The 19,488-nt window shown below is 38.6% G+C and overlaps 1 protein-coding gene across 8 annotated transcripts in view; it reads right to left on the reverse strand.

Annotated features, from left to right (window-relative positions):
- Positions 1-2,436: 2,436 nt before the first annotated feature.
- VWDE (von Willebrand factor D and EGF domains) overlaps positions 2,437-19,488 on the reverse strand; it is a 41,588-nt gene continuing 24,536 nt past the window's right edge. For 2 of the 8 annotated variants that reach the window (XM_075082931.1, XM_075082929.1), the window contains exons 14-31: positions 18,657-18,812; positions 17,947-18,051; positions 17,466-17,580; positions 15,390-15,640; positions 15,058-15,277; positions 14,355-14,492; positions 14,016-14,078; positions 11,794-12,471; positions 11,371-11,466; positions 11,190-11,285; positions 10,567-10,662; positions 9,161-9,256; positions 8,727-8,822; positions 8,137-8,232; positions 7,948-8,043; positions 6,587-6,682; positions 5,923-6,032; positions 2,437-4,361 (exon numbers count right to left, since the gene is read on the reverse strand). In XM_075082931.1, coding sequence (XP_074939032.1) covers positions 4,341-4,361; positions 5,923-6,032; positions 6,587-6,682; positions 7,948-8,043; positions 8,137-8,232; positions 8,727-8,822; positions 9,161-9,256; positions 10,567-10,662; positions 11,190-11,285; positions 11,371-11,466; positions 11,794-12,471; positions 14,016-14,078; positions 14,355-14,492; positions 15,058-15,277; positions 15,390-15,640; positions 17,466-17,580; positions 17,947-18,051; positions 18,657-18,812 — 2,625 coding nt within the window. In that variant the 3' untranslated portion in view covers positions 2,437-4,340. Of the gene's footprint in view, positions 4,362-5,922; positions 6,033-6,586; positions 6,781-7,947; positions 8,044-8,136; positions 8,233-8,726; positions 8,823-9,160; positions 9,257-10,566; positions 10,663-11,189; positions 11,286-11,370; positions 11,467-11,793; positions 12,472-14,015; positions 14,079-14,354; positions 14,493-15,057; positions 15,278-15,389; positions 15,641-17,465; positions 17,581-17,946; positions 18,052-18,656; positions 18,813-19,488 lie in introns of those variants that run through there. The other 6 variants (XM_075082930.1, XM_075082932.1, XM_075082935.1 and 3 more) reach the window with 6 other exon arrangements.

Genomic DNA, 19,488 nt, shown 5'->3' on the forward strand with positions numbered 1-19,488 from the left:
GACCTCTTTTCTGTTACGAGCAATTGCTGTGTCACGTAGCTGAGAAGCCTTCCTCTGCCCCTGCTTTGGAGGCTGTTGCATTTGGTTCAGATGAAACCTGCAATGGATGTGTGTTGTGCAGGTTTTATTGCCAGGGCAGGGCACAGAATAAGAAGAGTGTATGTTTTTTGTGCTGCTTTTGCTGTGATACACTGGATATTTCATACATGCTGGTGAAAAATGTGATTTTCATACATGGAACAAGATGATTTCATCATTGGTTCCAGAGTAGGCTTTATGGTGATGAAATTCTATGTTTGTGTCACAGTTCACTACAATAATCACGCTATAATTTAGAAATTCAGGAGTTAAGCTGAATATCTTACATGACATACTGTTTGCAGGGAATTGAATGGAAAAAAATTGCCTCAGACCCAAGATTTCAGAGTAAATGAGCAAAAGAATGTAAATGCAAAGAGACATAATATCTTAGTATTGTTCCCGAAAAGACTGACTTCTATAATAAAGCCAAAAGTGACAATAATGGCGATTAGAAGCCAAAAGAGATATTAGCATTGTTAGGAGCGTAAGACCAGGAGCAGTCAGCGCGAGAGACCTGTAATTGCTGTTTCAGAGCAGGCCAGAACAAATGCTAATTTAAATAGTTCCCTGTTTAGAAATTATTGAAGTAAGCAAGCAGTAATTTGATGGCACACAGAATGTGATGGCATATTTCAGAAATCCTGCTTGAATGTAGCACCATCTACTGGCTACAGGGGTTTTCGTTGGGGTTTTTTGTTTTTAAGAAACAATATTTAAATCTCTGCAACATTTTAAGCGAGTTTATAAGTGAGTTTTCAAGTAGTTATTTTAAAGTAGAACAGTCTCAGAATGTATTATTAATGCAGTCAAGGTCCCCAAATTATTAATTCCACAGTTCCACATATACTTACTAAAAGAGCTGTCAGTATTCCTTCTTTCGTTTGTCTCCCACTCACTGGAAGACTGAACATACTAGTTACAGCATGTAATCTGGGGAGCTAGATGTATCTTCCTGTGCAAAGCTAGTCATGCATGCAGCTCAAAGGTCAAGAAAAGTGATACTGAACAGGATGCTTCCTGTATTTATTAGAGCTAACTCTTAACGCCTTATACAGATGCTCTGATTTTCACTAAAAACAAGTGGGAAAAATGTAGGGAGAGTGCATTGGTTGCGTTTTTGATATTCTGCCTTTTTAGAGCGTGCCTGCAAAGGTGAGAAGTGTTTCTTCTTTTTAATTCTCATGTACATTTTACCACTTATATTTTCTCTTCTACTGTAAGTGGTTGTAGCAAGAATGGCGTTAACGTGGTTTATCTGTAAAATATCCTTTATTGGCTAAACTGAACTGTGGGTAAAAGTTGAGTAAAATGGCCCGATGTTGCCATGCGATACCTTACACAAGCAAAGCATAAACATCTTCAGTCATTAGTAACGCTTTCTAACATCTGTGTTTGGTTTTGTGTATGTACCCAGGTCTTTTGTTTTATTGAGAGTTTAAACTTTGGATTTTCCCATTTGGGCAAGTAATGGAGCGGATATAGCCAATCTGGCAGGTAGCTTATGCCTTTTTACTGATTTGCGTGAGGGTTTGCACTGATTCTTCTTCACGGCTTTGCTTTTGGTAGGTGGAAATGTTAACTCACATTCTATTCTCAGCTATGAGAATATATAATTACCTTTTGTAAAAAGAAAGACCCTTTCTTTTTACAGAGTGGGCCCCCCCTTTTTTTTTTTTAAATCACAGCCAACATGGATACAAATGTAGGAAACTGAGTCCTTGCTAAGACTGGTGGTATCTTCTGTGATGCGAGTCCCTCCTTCAGAAAACATTCCTCATGCTGCATTTTAAACATCTTTTCAAGATCATGGGTAAAAGTCAATCTGGACTTGGGAGAATTTCTGCTGGCCTGCAGAGCAACTTTACTGCAACCAGATACTAAATGGACGCTGTACATAATTACATTCCAGCACTGTTTAGTATTTAAAGAAATTATGCAAGAAAATTCAGTGGAGATACCTGTATTCTGTCTAATGTGCTAAGAATCACTGTGAGATCCTCAGTTTGGCATAAGCCCTCTTGTTAAACTTGAGCAATTTTACTGCATTGCTGCAATGTGCTTTCTAATCACAGTGAATTCTGTTCCGTGGGCATCACGGACAATTTAGTAACAAAAGAGTTTCAACTAATCCCATAATTACTGGGCAGTTTTGAAGTAGCTGTCTGTCTTCACACGTGTTCTAGTAATTTTTCTGCTTCCTGGGCTTGCTGGAAAATAGCACCACTTAGCACCGGGCATTTTTTAACTCCTTAGCAAAACTCAAAGCGCTTTTGTTCGCACAGCTTGTGTTTGGAAAACGTAAAGAAATAATTTCTGCCTTTAGAAACACTGAAAGTAAGTGGGAAATACTAGAAGTTATGATTAAAAAAACCCCTTTATTCAGCCTGAAATCCTAGAAAGGCATATACATATTGATTCCATCTTGAGAGTGGAAGGTTGCACAAACTCATTAACCAAAGTACCATTAACACGGTTCCTGGCAGATGTTCTCTCCCACTTTAGCAAAACACCTCTGTAACTGACACATGGAATGGGGGTTATTACAGTATTAGATTATATGATATTGGTGTGCTTGCATTTTAAAAACATTTTCAGAACTTTGTGTATTCAAAGCATCTTCCTGAGGCATCAGTTCCAATAGCTAGTCAGGTTGTATTCATAGAGATCTTTGTGAGATGCAAGAAAGGAAACAGTTTAAGTGAAGCAGGTTTTAAATAACAGAACAGTTCCTAGCAGATCAGGCTATCAGCCACTCGGATGCACAATTAAGAGAAACTATAGAAACACAGAAGCTTAAAATGCAAGTGGGAAATTGAAAACAATTTTTAAATACACCAGTTAGGCACTTGGAAATCCATCAGGTGTCATTCTGGAATGATGCAGAGCTCTCAAAATGCCAACTTATTTTGCAAAATTACTTAAGAGGACTATCAAAAAGGTGAGGAGAAATCTAGGCACAGAGCTGCTAACAGCAATGATTTAGCAATCAGCATCCCACAGTGGCAGTAAATGGCAAAACGAGCTCCATTTTCTTCCCATTCAGAATTAGTGTATGTAAATTGAATATTGCTCAGGAGGACAGGAAGTCATGATGTTTATTTTTGGTTTAAAAAAAAACAACCCAAAAGAGTAAATTTCAATGGCTTAGCTAGAGGGATGTTTGCATCTATTACCAGAGCTCAGCTGGTTGCAGCAGGAACTAAAGTGTCTTCCACAGCTCTAGAGAAAGAAGATGGTGGTCCTCTGTAGGAAACTTCAGAAAAACTGGAATTTCATTTGTTCAAGAACTATCTGGCTGCTGGTAGCTGATAACAGTTTATTGGAGCAATAGGTAATGGAAAAAATTCCTCTATGATGTCCCTTCAAATACTTTCTGATTTGATGTATACGTATGGCATGATATATAAGTTCCTCCTCTTACTGGTTCTTATTTTAAGATTCAGCATGGCTAAAAGCATTGTCAAATTAAGAGACTCAGAGACAAAATTTCATCACATTACTGAATGCCATCTCAAAACAGGGGCATAAGAGTATCTTACAGACACAGAAATCATTCAGCAGCTGGGTGCTCAACTGCCTGTAAGTAATGGAGAAAGGGGGGGAGGCGGGAAGAGGAGTTGGTATCTGGCTACATGAGAAACCAGAATTATTCATAGTCTGGTTGAGTGTTAACAAGACTGGAGGCCTTGCCTCCACTTAGCAGCCAAGTCTTGTCTTGGGTTCCCCTTCTTCCCTCCTACTAGCTACTCATTATAACAGGCTGATGCAAATACAAAACGAAGAAGAAAAAACAGTTCTGCTTTTCCACCTGTATGCAGCCAAATAATACGTATGTACACAATTTTTATGAACAGAAGGTACCATTCACAAGCGATGAAGTGCTGCCTTCTTCCCTAGAGACACTCAGCAGCCGTTACAATCTTGTTCCACAATGTCCAGTTGCCTATGTCAACAAACTGCAGAATTCTGGGTTTACATCATTCATCAAATCTGTGAGTCTAGTGAAGAATCAAAGGCTGTGGGGTTTGTGCATGAGGTAGCAAAAAATTATAGGAACATACATATGGGTTTTTAATGATTACAAGATTGTTGTATTAAAGCTTACCAAAATTCATGACTGTAACATGAATCTTTTAAAATAATGCTTCTGGATATTCCTTTCATTTAAATAAACTCTGTAATTGCCTTCAACCCTCTTGCTATTTTCAAGTCTCATACACCCATGCAGCACTGCAATTTAATTGATACGCCTCTTTTCTTCAACCATGATGCCTTTGTACCTTGGAGAGAAAAACAAATAACTGAATATGAAAAGGAACTTTAACGACACACAGTCCATTTTTACGATAAAGTTTCAGAAACAATTGTAATGAATGTCTGCTTTCTTGATATGCAGAAACACAACATTAAGTTAAATTTGTGCAAGGAGCTACTTTGGTTCTTTTAAGGCAATGTGCCATTTTGGTCATTGCATGATACAGCACTATGACTCATCAGCAACGTATCTTCTGGCTTAAAAATACATTAATGCTTTGCAGGGTATATTTATGTAAACATTTAAATCAAAATTATTTCCTTTTTTTAGGTCACATTTTGGAAATCCATATTGCAAACATTATAGTCTTATCATAGGATGTGTAGTTTTATATTTTCAAGATGTGTATGAGCATTTATTTTTTCAATTTCTTAAACATATTTGCCCATCTCTAGCAAGTTATCTGCTATCTGAACACAAATGGTATTGGCATATATTGGACTTGATAAAGTAAAAAATGGATCTGAACTCCCTGTAGTTCCAAGTGGGAGAAACTGAGGCTGGATGAAAGTTAAACCATTATTGTCTTCCCCGTTTTTCACCCATTTCTCACCAAAAATGCTTGCACATCTCACTGTCACATTATAGGTTTTACATTAAAAGACATAATATGGCAAAGTACTAAAAAGAAAGGAAAGATGGGAAGGATAGAACATGCTAGTCTAGTTGAAGCAGGAGACTAAAGAACTAGATTTTTTTTTTTTAAATAAACACAGTACAGGCCTGAATAGTGGCATGGAATTAAAGATGAATGTAAAGGAACGGCACCAGCAAGCAGTGCTAAAATCAGCTAGGCTATGTCCCAAGCCCACCAACTGAGTTCTGCTGGCACCAGAAGGGTGTCTAGATAGGGTGAAATTAAAGGAGAAACATCACAGATGATGCAAGAAGAACAGAATGCTTTCTACTCAGACGTCACAAAGTTGTTAGTTGTAATGACATGTTTAATTAAATTCAGTGAATGACTGTCAGCGCTCAGGCAAAGGAATACAACAGATCACGTGGCAAAATCGTTCGCTATAATGCAAAAGAGTAAGGCTACTCCCGAAGTAACGCTGGGGATAAGGAACATTTGTATAACATCTGTATAAAATAGGGATGACATTGAGTGACATTGTTGTTAGTTAACTGAAAAAGATCAGGGCTTGACTTGCCGCAAGCTAAGAAAGTCAGCAGTGGGATACTCTTTCCCAAAATGGGGCCAGATGCTGTAAAAGAGAATAGTGGTTTTTGTGAAGAGCATAGTTATCAATTTCTGCTGCAGCTGCTTAGGGAATGACAAGAGAGAAGCAGCTTCATTTGAAACAAAGGGTATCTTCTTTAGGTGTCGGGAACAATTCTGCAAGTATGAGAGCCTATAAATGACTGGGATAGCTCTTAGGAATTTTATGGTTTTTCCCCCACTGGAGACTGAAAGGAAGAAATTAGACAAACACACGTGGTGTATTTCATGCTGCTTCACTGGACAAGCGTAGCCTAGATAATGACTCGCAAATGCTGTATCTGTGACGGTGTCGTGACTGTACCTGTACCTGAATTTTCTTCCCACAGAGGACTCCAGTATAACCAGGACGACAAGAGCATACGTTAGGCAATACACACTTGCCTCCAAACAGACACTTCTGGTTGCACACAGCTAAAACGAGAGAGGTTCATATGTGGCTTTATTCATGAAAACAACTTGGTGAAGGAAAAGCTACTATCTCTGTATCCTTATTCTGCCTGCTTATAGGAGCTGAGAACTTGGTAGGTGTTTTCACAGGGAAACACTTCTCTGTGTAAGGAGACTTCAGTGTCATGTGGAGCCAACGATGCTTTTATGCCTATCCCATTCCCCTTATGCGAAGGTGCAGATTTAATATGGGAACATGCTGAGGGCATGAATGAAGCTGAGACAGGGACAAGAGTAAAGGCATTTTTTAATGCATCTTACTATTTGAAGCTATTAAAATGGCCTCTCAGGGCTGTTGCAGCAGCGTACAGTGTTAGAGCAAACCGCTGCGTACTGCCGTGGTCCCAGAGTACCGTCATATTCTGGAGGGCTTCAGAATGGGCACAGGAATCTCTACGTTTTCCTGCCTTTGACACAGATTAACGTACAACCAAGGTACAGGACTTCTAGGCACTGTGTATTGCTTAACCATTCTTAACTGTGCTGAAGCAAGAGGGTTCAGGTCACATCATTCTTACGTGTTTGACACTGGATTCCTTCCCACTGCGGAGGACAATGACACGTGCTCGGTCCAATACACTCCCCACCGTTCTTACATTCCTGAAGACAGATTGCTGCACAGACGTCATCACAAAGTTTGGTTATATCCCAAGTGATTACTTTTACTTATTATTTACATTTCAGGATGCCCACGAGAGGTTGAGTGCTTTCCCTACACAAGAGTCACATCATCTTCACTGAAAATCCAACTAAGATCAACAGGATATTAAAGACGACAGGCAGCTAGAAACAAAAGCCCTACAGCCAAAGCACATGTTGAGATGTTCTGATGCATCACAGATTGCTACAAAAGCCTGAAATACTGAATTAAGTCAGTGCCACTAAATGGCTTTGTTTTTTCCAAATTTATCTTTCTAAAACCCACACCTCAGTGACAGATCTTTTGTCTGTCATGAAATTTAACACACAGTGAATCAACTCACGAACATTTGATCCAAAGTTAATTTCTATGACCCATTTTTCTGCATACTCATCCTTGCTTATTAAGCCATAATCTAAACCACTATTGTTTCTCATTGGTTAACTAACTAGTTGGTAATCAAACCCCTGTTCCACAGTGTCCAAGAATATCTCACCCCTGTCAATATGGGTAAAATATTTTTCAATACAACCTTCCAATAATTACAGAAAGTAATACAGGGAAAACTTTTTCCTCCGTGCCATTAGAGAGCTCATTGGCCATATCAATATCCGAGCCTCAGGTGGGTACTATGACAGACTTTATCTATTGGATTTCCACCATCCATCCTCATGCTGATTTTCATACAGACTGTGCTTTTATCCATGCTGCGACATTTTATTTATGCATCATCAATAACTTCATTAAGGTACAATGTGACCCACAGCTGTGCTACTATCACAGTCCTATTTCTACCTTTCCTAAAGAGCTTGTGCCCATTGCATCTTCCATTCCATCATTTCCCACTGTTTCCACAGTTTTCCAGTCTTTCACTGTACTTCTTTTTCTATTATATCTGCTTTTATGTCCTACAGCACAAATTGAAATTCTTTCACTTCATTGACTCAGCTCTTGCAGAAATACAGACGTTTCTTATTTAGACAAGAATTAAGAAACAACTATTATTTACTATACTAGAATTTAAAAGATATTTTGGTCTCATGATTAAGCCTAAGAACTGCATGGTATTAGTTCTCCATCCAAAATTTTGCTGCCAAGTTATAGACCATTATTTTTCCAATGTGTGTATATTCTTGAGTTCTTTGGCACTAACTTCATATTACTTGTGTACATAGAGCTGTCCTTTAGTCATATACTATTTTGAAGGTATGGCTCTCCTGTTAACTACATGATACTTACGAGTGTTGCATCTTTTTCCTCTCCATCCTGAAGGGCAAGAGCAAACATTTGGCCCTACGCACCGTCCTCCATTCATGCACCTTGGCTCACAGACACCTTAAAATCAAAGACATCTGCTGTTTAATACATTTAACTGATTACAGAATATTGGTTCATTTGCATCCTGGAAGGATTTTAACACTGGCTTACTTTTTTCACATCTTCTGCCTGTGTACCCCTCAGGGCAAGTACAGACATTATTTCTCATGCAATGACCATTGTTCTTACAAGGTGGGCTGCAGACAGCTAAAAGATACAAACAGGAGGAAAAGGCTGTAGTTTGCATTTGGTTTGACTTGGCGATATACTTTTAGGAAACAAGAGTGCAACACAAACATTCTGACAGCTTATATGGATGTTCTGCACTATCAGGCCTGTCTCATAAAAATCATGTTAATGAAGATTGGTGCCTATGTCAATAGTAAAGACAAAATCAGATAGAAAGGGGTCAAGGTTGGCAACTGTATGTGTACTTGAGTAACCAGATTACATAATATACAATGGAACTGGTAGAAAACAGCTCAGAAGTTGAGTCAAAGAGAAGGCAAGTCTCCATTCTCCTTGGACATTCACTAAATCAGTCATAAAATCTAAAAAGTAATGTAATCTCTGTTTTGCACCACTTCTCAGTACATGACGTGATTGTGAATTTTGCCTCCTCACAGGATTTCCTCATAATGGCAGCTAAGATGGGAGAAGGGGGACAAAAGATACAAAAAAGGAAAAAAAAAAAAGATTACCGTTCTGACACTGGGCACCAAAGAATCCATGTGGACAGAGGCAAACATCTGGCTTAGTACAGGAACCTCCATTGAGACACACAGGGTCACACATTGCTGCAGAAACAAGGTCAGGAAGAGCGGGAAGCATGACATCCAAATAAAGTCTATAAAATATGTGCTTCTTTTGCAAGGACAGGAATTAAACACCTAAGAAAACTGCAGGTAACACCACTCACACAAAATCTCTACCCAAAATTTTAGGATCAGTATTGGACTTTCCAGAGGTGCTACTGGCAGCAGAACTAACATGCAGAGACAAGAGGGAGTGTGGGGGCTCTGCGGCAGTCAGCAGCCACCCGGCGCTGCTGTCTGAACCATGCCGTTCCAAATTTCAGACTATGGGAGGTCGTACAGACACTGTCCCAGGAACACAGAAGTTGCAGGAGTGTTACCTGTGCTGCATGTAGGTCCGTACCACCCAGTTTTACACTGGCAGATGTCTGGAGTAAGACATTCACCACCATTTTCACAGTGTCTGTTGCAAACCACTACCATCCAAGAAGTTGAGCAAAAACAAAGTAGAAGGGGCAGGGGAAGAGAGAGAGAGATACAAGTTATGCTTCATTAATTTTTCAGTTCTTTCCCAAATATTAACACTGGAATTAACATACAATTCCACCTTTGAAGTTGGAGAGGCATTGCTGAATAGATTTATCCAGTCTCAAAGCCATAAAAAGCTAGCACCAGGTAAATAAAATGTCTTTCCATGTAATTTTCCATGGTCTGTTTATATTCAGTGTTAAAAACCTAGAAATTTTCAAATAGATTCTAAAAAAAATGGGAAGTTCAATAGTAAGAGAAAAATGGACCATGTTACGTGATGGATTTGATGGACTCCAAGGAAGTTCACTCAAGTGTTCTCCATCACTTCAGCAAGTGTAGCTGCGTGCATAGAGCGACTCGACACTAACAAGAAAAACATTGAAGTATCATGGCTGTGGAAAAACATGAATCACTCTTCAGGACAACATCTCATTCTCTTTAGGTCTGCTTAACGAAGAGCAGAATTTTTTTGTGTCACAATTGAAACTAGAGCAAGAAAACTGAGAATGAAAAGTCCTGGGATTTGAGGAGGAGACGAACAAAGGACTTTCTCAATTCAGGGTCAATAATGCAGTGGCACATTCAGGTGAATGAGATATATGAATGGCATGTCTGAATTTGGTCTCTCTAAATGACAAAAATTACCAGTGTGAAATTATGCAAAATTTGGAGTTGCCAAATTGCAGCATGTAGAATTCAATATGTAAAAGACAATTTGTGAGACTAATTCAAATTTCTCAGCTATGATCACAGCATGTTTTCTAGTTTTCATGCCAGGTTAAAAAAAAAAAAAGAAAAAAGAAAAAAAGAAAAAGACCCCATAATGTGGTTCTGAATTCAGCTTTCCTGTATCCCAGTTTGTCTGACCTCCCATTCACTGATACCAACTTCTGAATGTACCCCAGCGCCTAACCAGTTTAAGATGATTGAAGTTAAAGAGTGGTAAGGACATATTAAACATCTGTGTTTGTTCTGAAGGTAGTATCACACACGCAACGTGCTCAATGTTTCCACATTCATCAATGATAAATAAGCTATTCGCAATTTTTATTATACATTATGTTTTCAAAGTTGTGTGTAAATACTAACTGATGTTCAAAACGCCCAAGTACAGGAGCCTTCAAAGAGGCACAGGTGTTATATCATTTGCTACCATTAGACAGAGTTCATAGAAAATTTAAACCATAATTTGATTTCTTGCTCCTGAAGAACAAGAGAAATGTTCTGTATTCTTTTCTCGTGCCTTTTTGCTTACTTGTATCACATCTTGGTCCCACAAAACCATATGGGCAGGTGCAGAGATTTCTGGCCAAGCATGTGCCTCCATTTTGACAGGGTGGTTTACAATGTGCTGCAGATACAGAATTATGTTGTTCAAGATATCACCTCTAAAAAGATGCATGGATTGGTTATGCTTTAGAGAAAGGGAAATGTTAATACTTAACAGCGAGCAATGAACTGGAAATAAAATAAGGAAACGTATGCAATGCCTTTTAACAAGAATAAGTAACAAGAACTTAATTCTAACGGAGTGCACAGAGTCCCAACAGCAATGGTTACTCTCAAGAAAAGCATTCTGAGACAATTTCCAGACAGGACTCCCCACTCTTCGGGACTGCTTAGCTTAGAGGCATCTACATTCACTGATGAACTCCTCTACTTCCTGTGAAAGCTAAATTTAGGAATAGCCAGTCACAAGCAAAACCCACAGTGTATAGCAAAAAAAGTACAGTATATACCAATATGTTGCTCAAGAGTTCTGTTACAGTAAAAGTAAAATGAACACACCTCTTTGCTGTCAGAACAAAGAGTCATGAAAGTTATTTACAGCATCCTTTGGGTATTTATGGATTCGAAAGCAAAAAATATTCTATTTACCTTCCTCACAAGCAGAGCCACTGTATCCTGGTAGACATTCACAGACATTGGGCTTAATGCACTTCCCATGGTTCTTGCAATCAGGTTGGCACAGAGCTGTACAAAAAAATCAGCAGTGATCTTCAGATCATTAATTTGTGGATATGAGTTTCCACAGGCTAAATCAAAATGCTATACTCACCAGCCTGACAGTTATAACCAGCATAACCAGGCTTGCATTTGCAAATATTGGGTGCCACACACTCCATATTTTTGCCACAAGTTTGTCTACATCTTGCTGAAAGGCAATAAAGAAATCAAAGAAAGAAATAAGGAAAATGAAAGTGGCATTTCAACACAACTGTGTCTTGCCTAACATAATGAACAGATCACGTAGAATCCATTAGGTCCCTGCTCATAAGAGCAGAGCCCAAAACACACCAGAACAATATTTTAAAGTGCATCCATACAACTAAAAGCTTATAGGCTATGCCAAAATTAATAATGTGAGAAAATTCAATTCTCTATGCATTTCACTGATCACACGGTAACAATGTACTTTCAAGTTACAAAGACGTCACAAGATTCTTTTCTGCAAAGTGTTCATTGCAGTCACGTGCAATACCTCTGCAGGTGAAACCATCTCCATAATAACCATAAGGACAACGACCGCACTTGACGCTTCCACTCTGACTTGGCTCACAAGGTACGCCAGGAAAACAGGGTAAATCGGCACAGGTTACTGCTTCAGGAATCACTATTTCACTCAATTCTTCAGGAAGCATTTTTGGTGGGACAGTGACTTCAACAAGGACAAAAGGTAAAGGACTCGCTTTATGCCTGGCTAATAGGTGCTGAACTCTGTTAGCATTTCCACCTTTGAATGCTTTGCTTGGCAAAGCAAGCCCTTTGCTTATATTTGTTCTGCTGCTAGAAGTGTTCCTGCTGGTCTCAAAATAGCTGTGGGTCTCAGCTTGTGCCCTTGTTTTCTTTGCAGGTGATACAGCGTGGCTCCTTGAAGATGCAGTCATCACAGCATGTACTGAAGAACTCCTTTCCATGTTAGCAACGCGACCACTGATGGCGCTGAGAGCATGAGCAACCGTTCCAGTAACGGCAGGTTGTACAGAAGCACTTCTCTGAGAATTAAGGGACTTCCAAGTGGTCATAGTTCTTACTGTGGAGGCTGGTGGAATGCTGCTACTGACCACTTCTATAGAAACAGATCTTTTGGGGACATCTGTAGAACTGGGAATATAGCTTGAGATGCTTAAAACCTTCTCAAAGGATGACTGTTGAAAACCTACAGCACGTTTGAAAGAAAGGGGGGAAAAGCATGGGAATATTATGAGACTTTTTTTCCTTCTGAGAGTGGGGACCATCTTCTGAGCAGAAAAATGTACAGCCTATTCATTCTGTGCTTCAGAAAGTCTCTCCATGTGCTGCATCAGAATATATGTATGCAGTAGAACTTAACCCCTAACTGGCAGAACTGGAGAACATCAAGGTATCCTGGCTATATCCTTTCCCACCCTTACCATGGCTCTTTGACTGAAAGATAAGGAGAAAGCACTATCTGTATGAGGCAAAGAGCAGAGATTTTCTCATACTGGGTCAATAAAAAGCTTTAATGTCGGCACAAATTACCAGCTCCATATACTGCTCCCAACTAGATAACTGAAAGAGTTGAAAGAAAAGATATGGTTCACCAGTGTGTCTGAGTGCTAGTAATAAGCCTAGAGTCTAGAAGCAGGTGTTTAATCACAAGTATGTACATGTTTATACTTACTAATGGACCATGGACATTATTTCAGGTGAATAATCCACCACCTTGTAGCAAAAGTATTGCCATGTTTTACTCTCCAAACTTTTTAATCAACTTTCTTAAAGTTTCTGCATGGGTTTTAGTAATGCGATGTTTCATACTGTATTACCGGGATGTTTTATAAGCAACAGAGACTGACTCAGCCTCCTCATTAAAGGACTGAAAAGTGAATGAAAAGTTCTTCATATTCTGCCCAGGAAAAGAAGGTGGTCTGGTGGGTTGTGGAAAGGAATATTGCACTGTAATCCCAGAACGGCAAAATGCCGCCTATGAGCTTTTAGCATCATGGGGCAGAGGAGGAATGAAACTGGAGGAGATTATCCAACCTAACTTAAGCTCTGTCCCTAGCCCCATTTAGAACGGTACCAGAAAATGGTCTACAAAAGGTTAAACTTTACTGAATCTTATCACAGAGTGCTGTCTCCCACTGCTGAAAAGCAAACCATTGTGCAGCCAATGAAGAATTATCCAGCACTGGCAGTGGACTGAGAGATCTTTCCTCCTCCCCCACTAACAATTCAGAGGTAAAGGGAAAAGACACATGAGACACGAGAATTTCCTGCAAAGAAAGCCCCAGCAGGCACAGAGCTAGAAAAGCCAGCAACAGAGTTTACAGAGTTTTAGAATTAAGACATTCATCTACCATATCCTTCACCTTTCCTTTGAGTTAAAGTAGGAAAATGGCATTCAATATAATGCCATAAACTTTTGCTTATCTCATAACAGATGTCCCTATCCCCATGTTACCTATTTTATGTCAGTGGTTAGTCACAAAAACAGAAGGCAACGGTAAGAATGTCATACATCGCACTGTCAATAAAATGACTTGACTGACCTAAGGGATTTGTTGATATTGGCATTTCAGTCTCATTTTTCAGATCAGAATACAACCCAGTAATGAATTGAGTCAAACTGAAAAATTAAAGTGAATAACATAAAACTGACTAGAACCTTTATTTGCCAGCTATATTCTTATCAGTATGTGAATCAGAAATTCTATTTTCTTCATGAAAAAAAATCACCTTTATTTCCTCCAATTTCTCCTGTGGAATCTTTTCGTTCAACATTAGTGTCTTCAAAGCTTTCTAAAAACAAAAAATGTGAAGGCATATTAGTAGTTACTTTTGTTTCATTAACTGCTCATATTATGAAAATAATGCAGGAAAAACCATGACCCAGTGCAGCCTGACGTTGTCATCAACTGAGATTCTGTCCCAGCCAACAACAGAGACACAGTTTTGTTGTTTTGCTGACTACTGAAGACTTCTAAGTTATTGTTAGAAACATGAAGCACAACCAGAGATACTTTATCTGAATGACAATAAGATAATAGCATTCTTCTGAAAAACAAATAATTTTACCATAGCATGACATCCCATCTCCTTGCAGATTATTTGGGCATGGACCACAATAGTAAGAACCAAAAGTATTGAAGCAAAATACACGAGGGAAGCAAGGACTGGATACACATTCATCTACATCATCTTGACAATTTTTACCTGCATTGAAATACAGATTTTTTTTTTTAATAATACGGTGTCACCAGACTTTGACAGTGTTTATTAGAAGATAAAAGCAGAATGTATGCAAGTGATGAAATACAAAAGGGGCATCTATCAACTGCAACAAAGTATTTCAGTACATCTAACAAGTACAGCTGACTAGGTTTGATATTCACATTTTTTTCACCTAATATCAAGTATCTTGCTTATTGTGGAATACGGAGAAGATGGGCTGTGGGGACTACATGTGTATCTGCAGGCATAGGAGGAATCACACTGTAACCACTCTCATCACTCCTATGTTTCACCGTGTTGCTTAGTTTACTGCTGTGGAGGAAAACAATGGAACTTTGCTCTCATGATATAAACAACCATTGTATTCATGCAAGAAAAATCTTGAAGTATATCATATAACTTTATCACAAGACCATAAAATTTCCTCATACTCTAACAATATGCTATTTACAGTCAAAAAAAAAAATTTTTTAATGTAGACATAAAATTAGAAACTCCTATTTATCATTGAATGTGATAAATGTATGTAACTGAAGTAGCAATTTACCTTGAAGTTCAGGTGGACATTCACAGTAATAGCTGTTTATTCCATCCACACACCTGCCAATACCACACTGGTTAAGTTCACAGTCATCAGTATTCACTTGACAGAGATCACCTTCAAATCCAGCTACACACACGCAAAGATATCTTCCACTTCCAGGCGGGAAATTAATGTCTGTCACACACGAGCCATTATTTTGGCAATCACACGATTTTACACTGACCTACAAGACATATCCAGTAAGACAGTATTTTTAATGAACTAGCAATCAGTTTTGTAATTAGATATCTTAAACATCTTACTAGTAGGTCTCACTTTACTGTAATATTCATTACCTCTATTTCTACCTTAGTCTTCGCATTGCAGTCATCTGTCAAAGAAAATGTTAATTTATGGAGATTCATTGACACAGCTTTCCACACAAGGAGACCTGATGGGGAAAGACTGGCACCTTCTGGACCAGAATCCAATGTGAAATGAACAGCAGAGCCCTCTGGATCTGAAGCCAAGAACTGATATACAAAGTCTTCTCCATAAAAGGTCTGTAGCATACCCTGAAAAGTTTCAAGCACTGGAGGCTGGTTGTCTGTAACAAAGGAGATATTTTCCTCTTCTAAGCAAAAGTTGTGATATACTTATAAAAATTAAAAGGAGCATATCTTTCTATTACGGAAATCACATGCAATTATGTTTCTTAAATTCTAATGTCATTTGAATGGCACAGGAAAAACACTAGATATTTTCATTATAACTGTAACAACATAACCAAGAAATTACTTATACTATGGAAGAGCTTGTAAAGATGCAGTGCATCTACACATAGAAAGAACTCATAATTTATCAAATTTAACCACTGTATTTTAACTATGCAGAGATTGTTTGCAGATGAAAGTACAGGAAGTGATAAAACTCAGAGATGATTGCTGTTCCCTTTAACAAATGAATAGATGTGGTTGAGCAATACTTGGGAATGGGCTGCAGTGACTATCTTGGCAATACTGAGCATGAGGTAATGGAATAAATTATTCACTCATTGTTCGTAGGAAGGATTTCAACCACACAACAATTCACTCACTGGTAAATCTTAGTCTATTTAGATGCCTGCACTGCTGAGCTCTAACCTATTTGGCAGGAGTAACTAGATTTCTAGAGATACCAGGTGAAAACAAACAAAACCCGAGCACCAGGACAAGTTCTGTGAAAAAGGGAAGCAGAAGCCCTGGGGAGAGTGTAGGTTTTGAAGTTAGGACATAAGAAGGTGGTTAAGATTGCCAAGTGTTGGGTTACAGTGAAGTGATCGGTCCAAGCAGAAACCCACCAACTACGGCAGAAACCACGAAGGGAGAAGCAGCTGTAATCAGTATCTCAGCAGTTACATTCTGACACCCTGTTCCTAATATCATCTAATCTGGAGAAAAGGTTGTGCTCCTTGGTTTTGGGGAATTGCCCCTGGTTTACATTCTTCTCCCGTTTCTGACTTTGGCAATATTGAATTCCAGTCTGTGGCTTAACATGGAAATCCCTTGACACCCTGACTGATGGATGAGTTTTATTTCATTCTTTTCAATCAAGTTTCATTCTTTTGGAATAGGTACAGCTACCTTGGCTTTCAGTACAAGTTTGAACTAGGAAAAGATTCAGGAAGACAGGCACCAGAAGTCCCGCTCGTACAGGACCCTTCACAATCCAAGCAGATGAATGGACCATTTGGTGAATGGACCAGTATGATTTGTATATCCCATGACTAAGATCTGAGCCAAAAAATGCTACAACTTCTCGGCTAGAACTTTGTACTATGGAGAAGGAAAATAATGAATCTAGACTTGGGTTATCTTTTCATAGTGTGGTTTCTAACTGGACTGAAGTATGACAGCCCTGGATATACTTTCAAGTGTCTGTTTAGGCCATGTATCTATGCCATCGATGTGGATTATGTCCAAATATTAAGTGGCTAGAAATATGACATGCCATTTAATTCAGTTTGTGTCCTCTTGTTTGGTATCAGAGTCATTTTTGGAAAATATCTTTTTTTTCCCTAAATGCTGAAGTCAAACATTTGTGGATGTAGCTGCACCAAATATCAAAAGACTTCAAAGTGCCAATTAGGCTGAGAATTGTTAATTCTCATTAGTCATTTGTGATGGCTAATGGGATGGGGGGCAGGACAAGAGAAAAAAAAAAAAAGCCTGACTTCTACATGTACGGTCTGGATAACAAAATACCATTTTCAGAAATTAGGAGATTTGTCAGATGAAAATGAAGATCAAATTGCAAGCTAAAGTAGCAGGTACTAAGCTTTACATGAAACACTTAACTAGTTAAACTTAAAACTTCACTATTTCCATGAATTTAAAAACTCAGTAGATTTTCAACTTCTTGCTATTAAAAACCCCCAACTATTCAGAACTTACTTTCAACAACTGACCAAGTTAACTTTGATACGTCAGGTCTGCAGAGTAAGCAAGGGCTGGTTGGATTTGCATCACCTTCACCGTAACAGAGCCCATCTATGTTGCATGTCTTCTCCTTTTAGAGAAATGACAATGTGATTCATTAATTTTTCATTATCAAAGAGTAAATCTAGATGAATTTGTAAAGTGTCAAATAAAATCTGATCTGCTCTACACTTCCTCTAAACAACTAAGGTTGCTTGTAAATCTAAACAACTGACAGCATGTTTGGTTTTATTTGGTTATTATATCAAGTGCTTTTAGTTTGATTTTTTAAATGCAAAATTGCCTCATCCCAGCTTCTTTCTGCACTTATTTCTGTGCATGGAAAATCTCTGTTGGAAACAAGAACAGGGTATGTTCTGCTGATTTTTTTAGCTTTTTTTCGGCCTGAAAAGATGCGTATTTTCATAATAAACATACAGAGTAATGAAATGCATACCTTTAATGTACATAACCCAGATTCCTGTGGTTCACATATCTGACAGGCTCCATCATATAATGTCATTGGTTTAGAGTTGCTATAAATGAATCCATCATTAGAAATCTGCAAGATGTACAGTGAAAATGGATTAACCCACACAGGTATCAACGTATCACCAGCGTAGACTGCTACCATGAGCTTCCACTCATTGATAGACACCTACATTTAGCTGTTTAAACTCTCATATAGTCATCAGAAGCCTAATCAATCCTGCCAATAAGTCTAGGCAGATATTTGACCAACCACATGTAGGTGTCTACTTTAGGGTAAATTGAATAGCGTGTAGGCTCTATTGACCTTATTGACTCAATAAGAGTCACATATCTGCCTCACAGAGGGATTTGTACCTGTAGACTGGGGTCAACTCAATTTTCCCAAAAATGTGTCTAATGTCATTTGAAATTCTCTAGGGCAACTACCTGGCCTTAAACTTGTATTCTTGAGCACATGTGTCTCTGTAGGCCCTAGGTTGTATCTACCAGCCCCCTTGCAGGAGAACATTCTCAAATGGCACTCATCACTTAAGCTTAGGTGATGAAACTGAGACCCCAAGTTAAGCAAGCTGACTTCCACCATCAGTACCATTAAAAAAAGGATAATACCTATGTAATATATTTTCATTTTAATAGGAAGATCCGTAAGAGAATATTTGAAGTTTCTGCAAGTACCTTTATTTGCCACCTGGCAATGGGTTTATCATCAACCAGATCCATGACATCAGACTGCTGGCCATCATTTGGTAACTGGCAATCAACAGTCCTGGCATTTTGGAAGGCAGCTGGCATAGTCAGAGGTTCTCCAGGAATCCATTGTCTATCATTATACTAAATGTTAAGACAGAAAATCTGTTTTTCAGTGAAACACATTATGAAAATATTTTTATCAGAGAAAAAAACATGTATTGCACAGTGGTTGAACAAGTTTAATGTCTCCAGATTAGAATGCAGTGGGAAATATTAAATTCCATTATTTGCACTCATAGATTTCTACCTAAGCATGCTACTGTGGAAGAAAAGGCAAAGAAAGCCCTTTGGAACTGCATTGCCATGGACAAACAGTTCTTCCAGTTGGAGAGTAATGGGAGGATTAAGCAGTGGGTGATTCTCTAACAACACTGATTTGACATATAAGTGCCTCTATTCCTCTCCATCTCTGCTCCCACAGGACAAGCTTTTGTCATAGGAACAGATGAGGTTTTTGGCAGGGCTCGGGTATCATTCTGGGTGTGAGGGGGGAACACTGGCAGTTAGCCATTAAGCCCTTGCATAAGCCAATAGATTACACCATTAACCCTGTAGACTTTTCTTCTGAACTGCAGTGAGGACAAGTCATCCAAAGATCTACCTTGACAGTTCAAGGTAACAGAATAAGGATGATAATATTATTTGACCAAAGTATTGATGTGGAGTAAGAATCCAGACAGACTAAGAATCAAGAGAACAGCAAGATCAAAATAATTTTGAGCTTGACTAGGTTTTACTGAGCTGCAACATTTTCTGA

The sequence above is a fragment of the Phalacrocorax aristotelis genome, chromosome 2 (genome assembly GCF_949628215.1).
Source record: "Phalacrocorax aristotelis chromosome 2, bGulAri2.1, whole genome shotgun sequence".
Classification (NCBI taxonomy): Eukaryota; Metazoa; Chordata; class Aves; order Suliformes; family Phalacrocoracidae; genus Phalacrocorax; species Phalacrocorax aristotelis.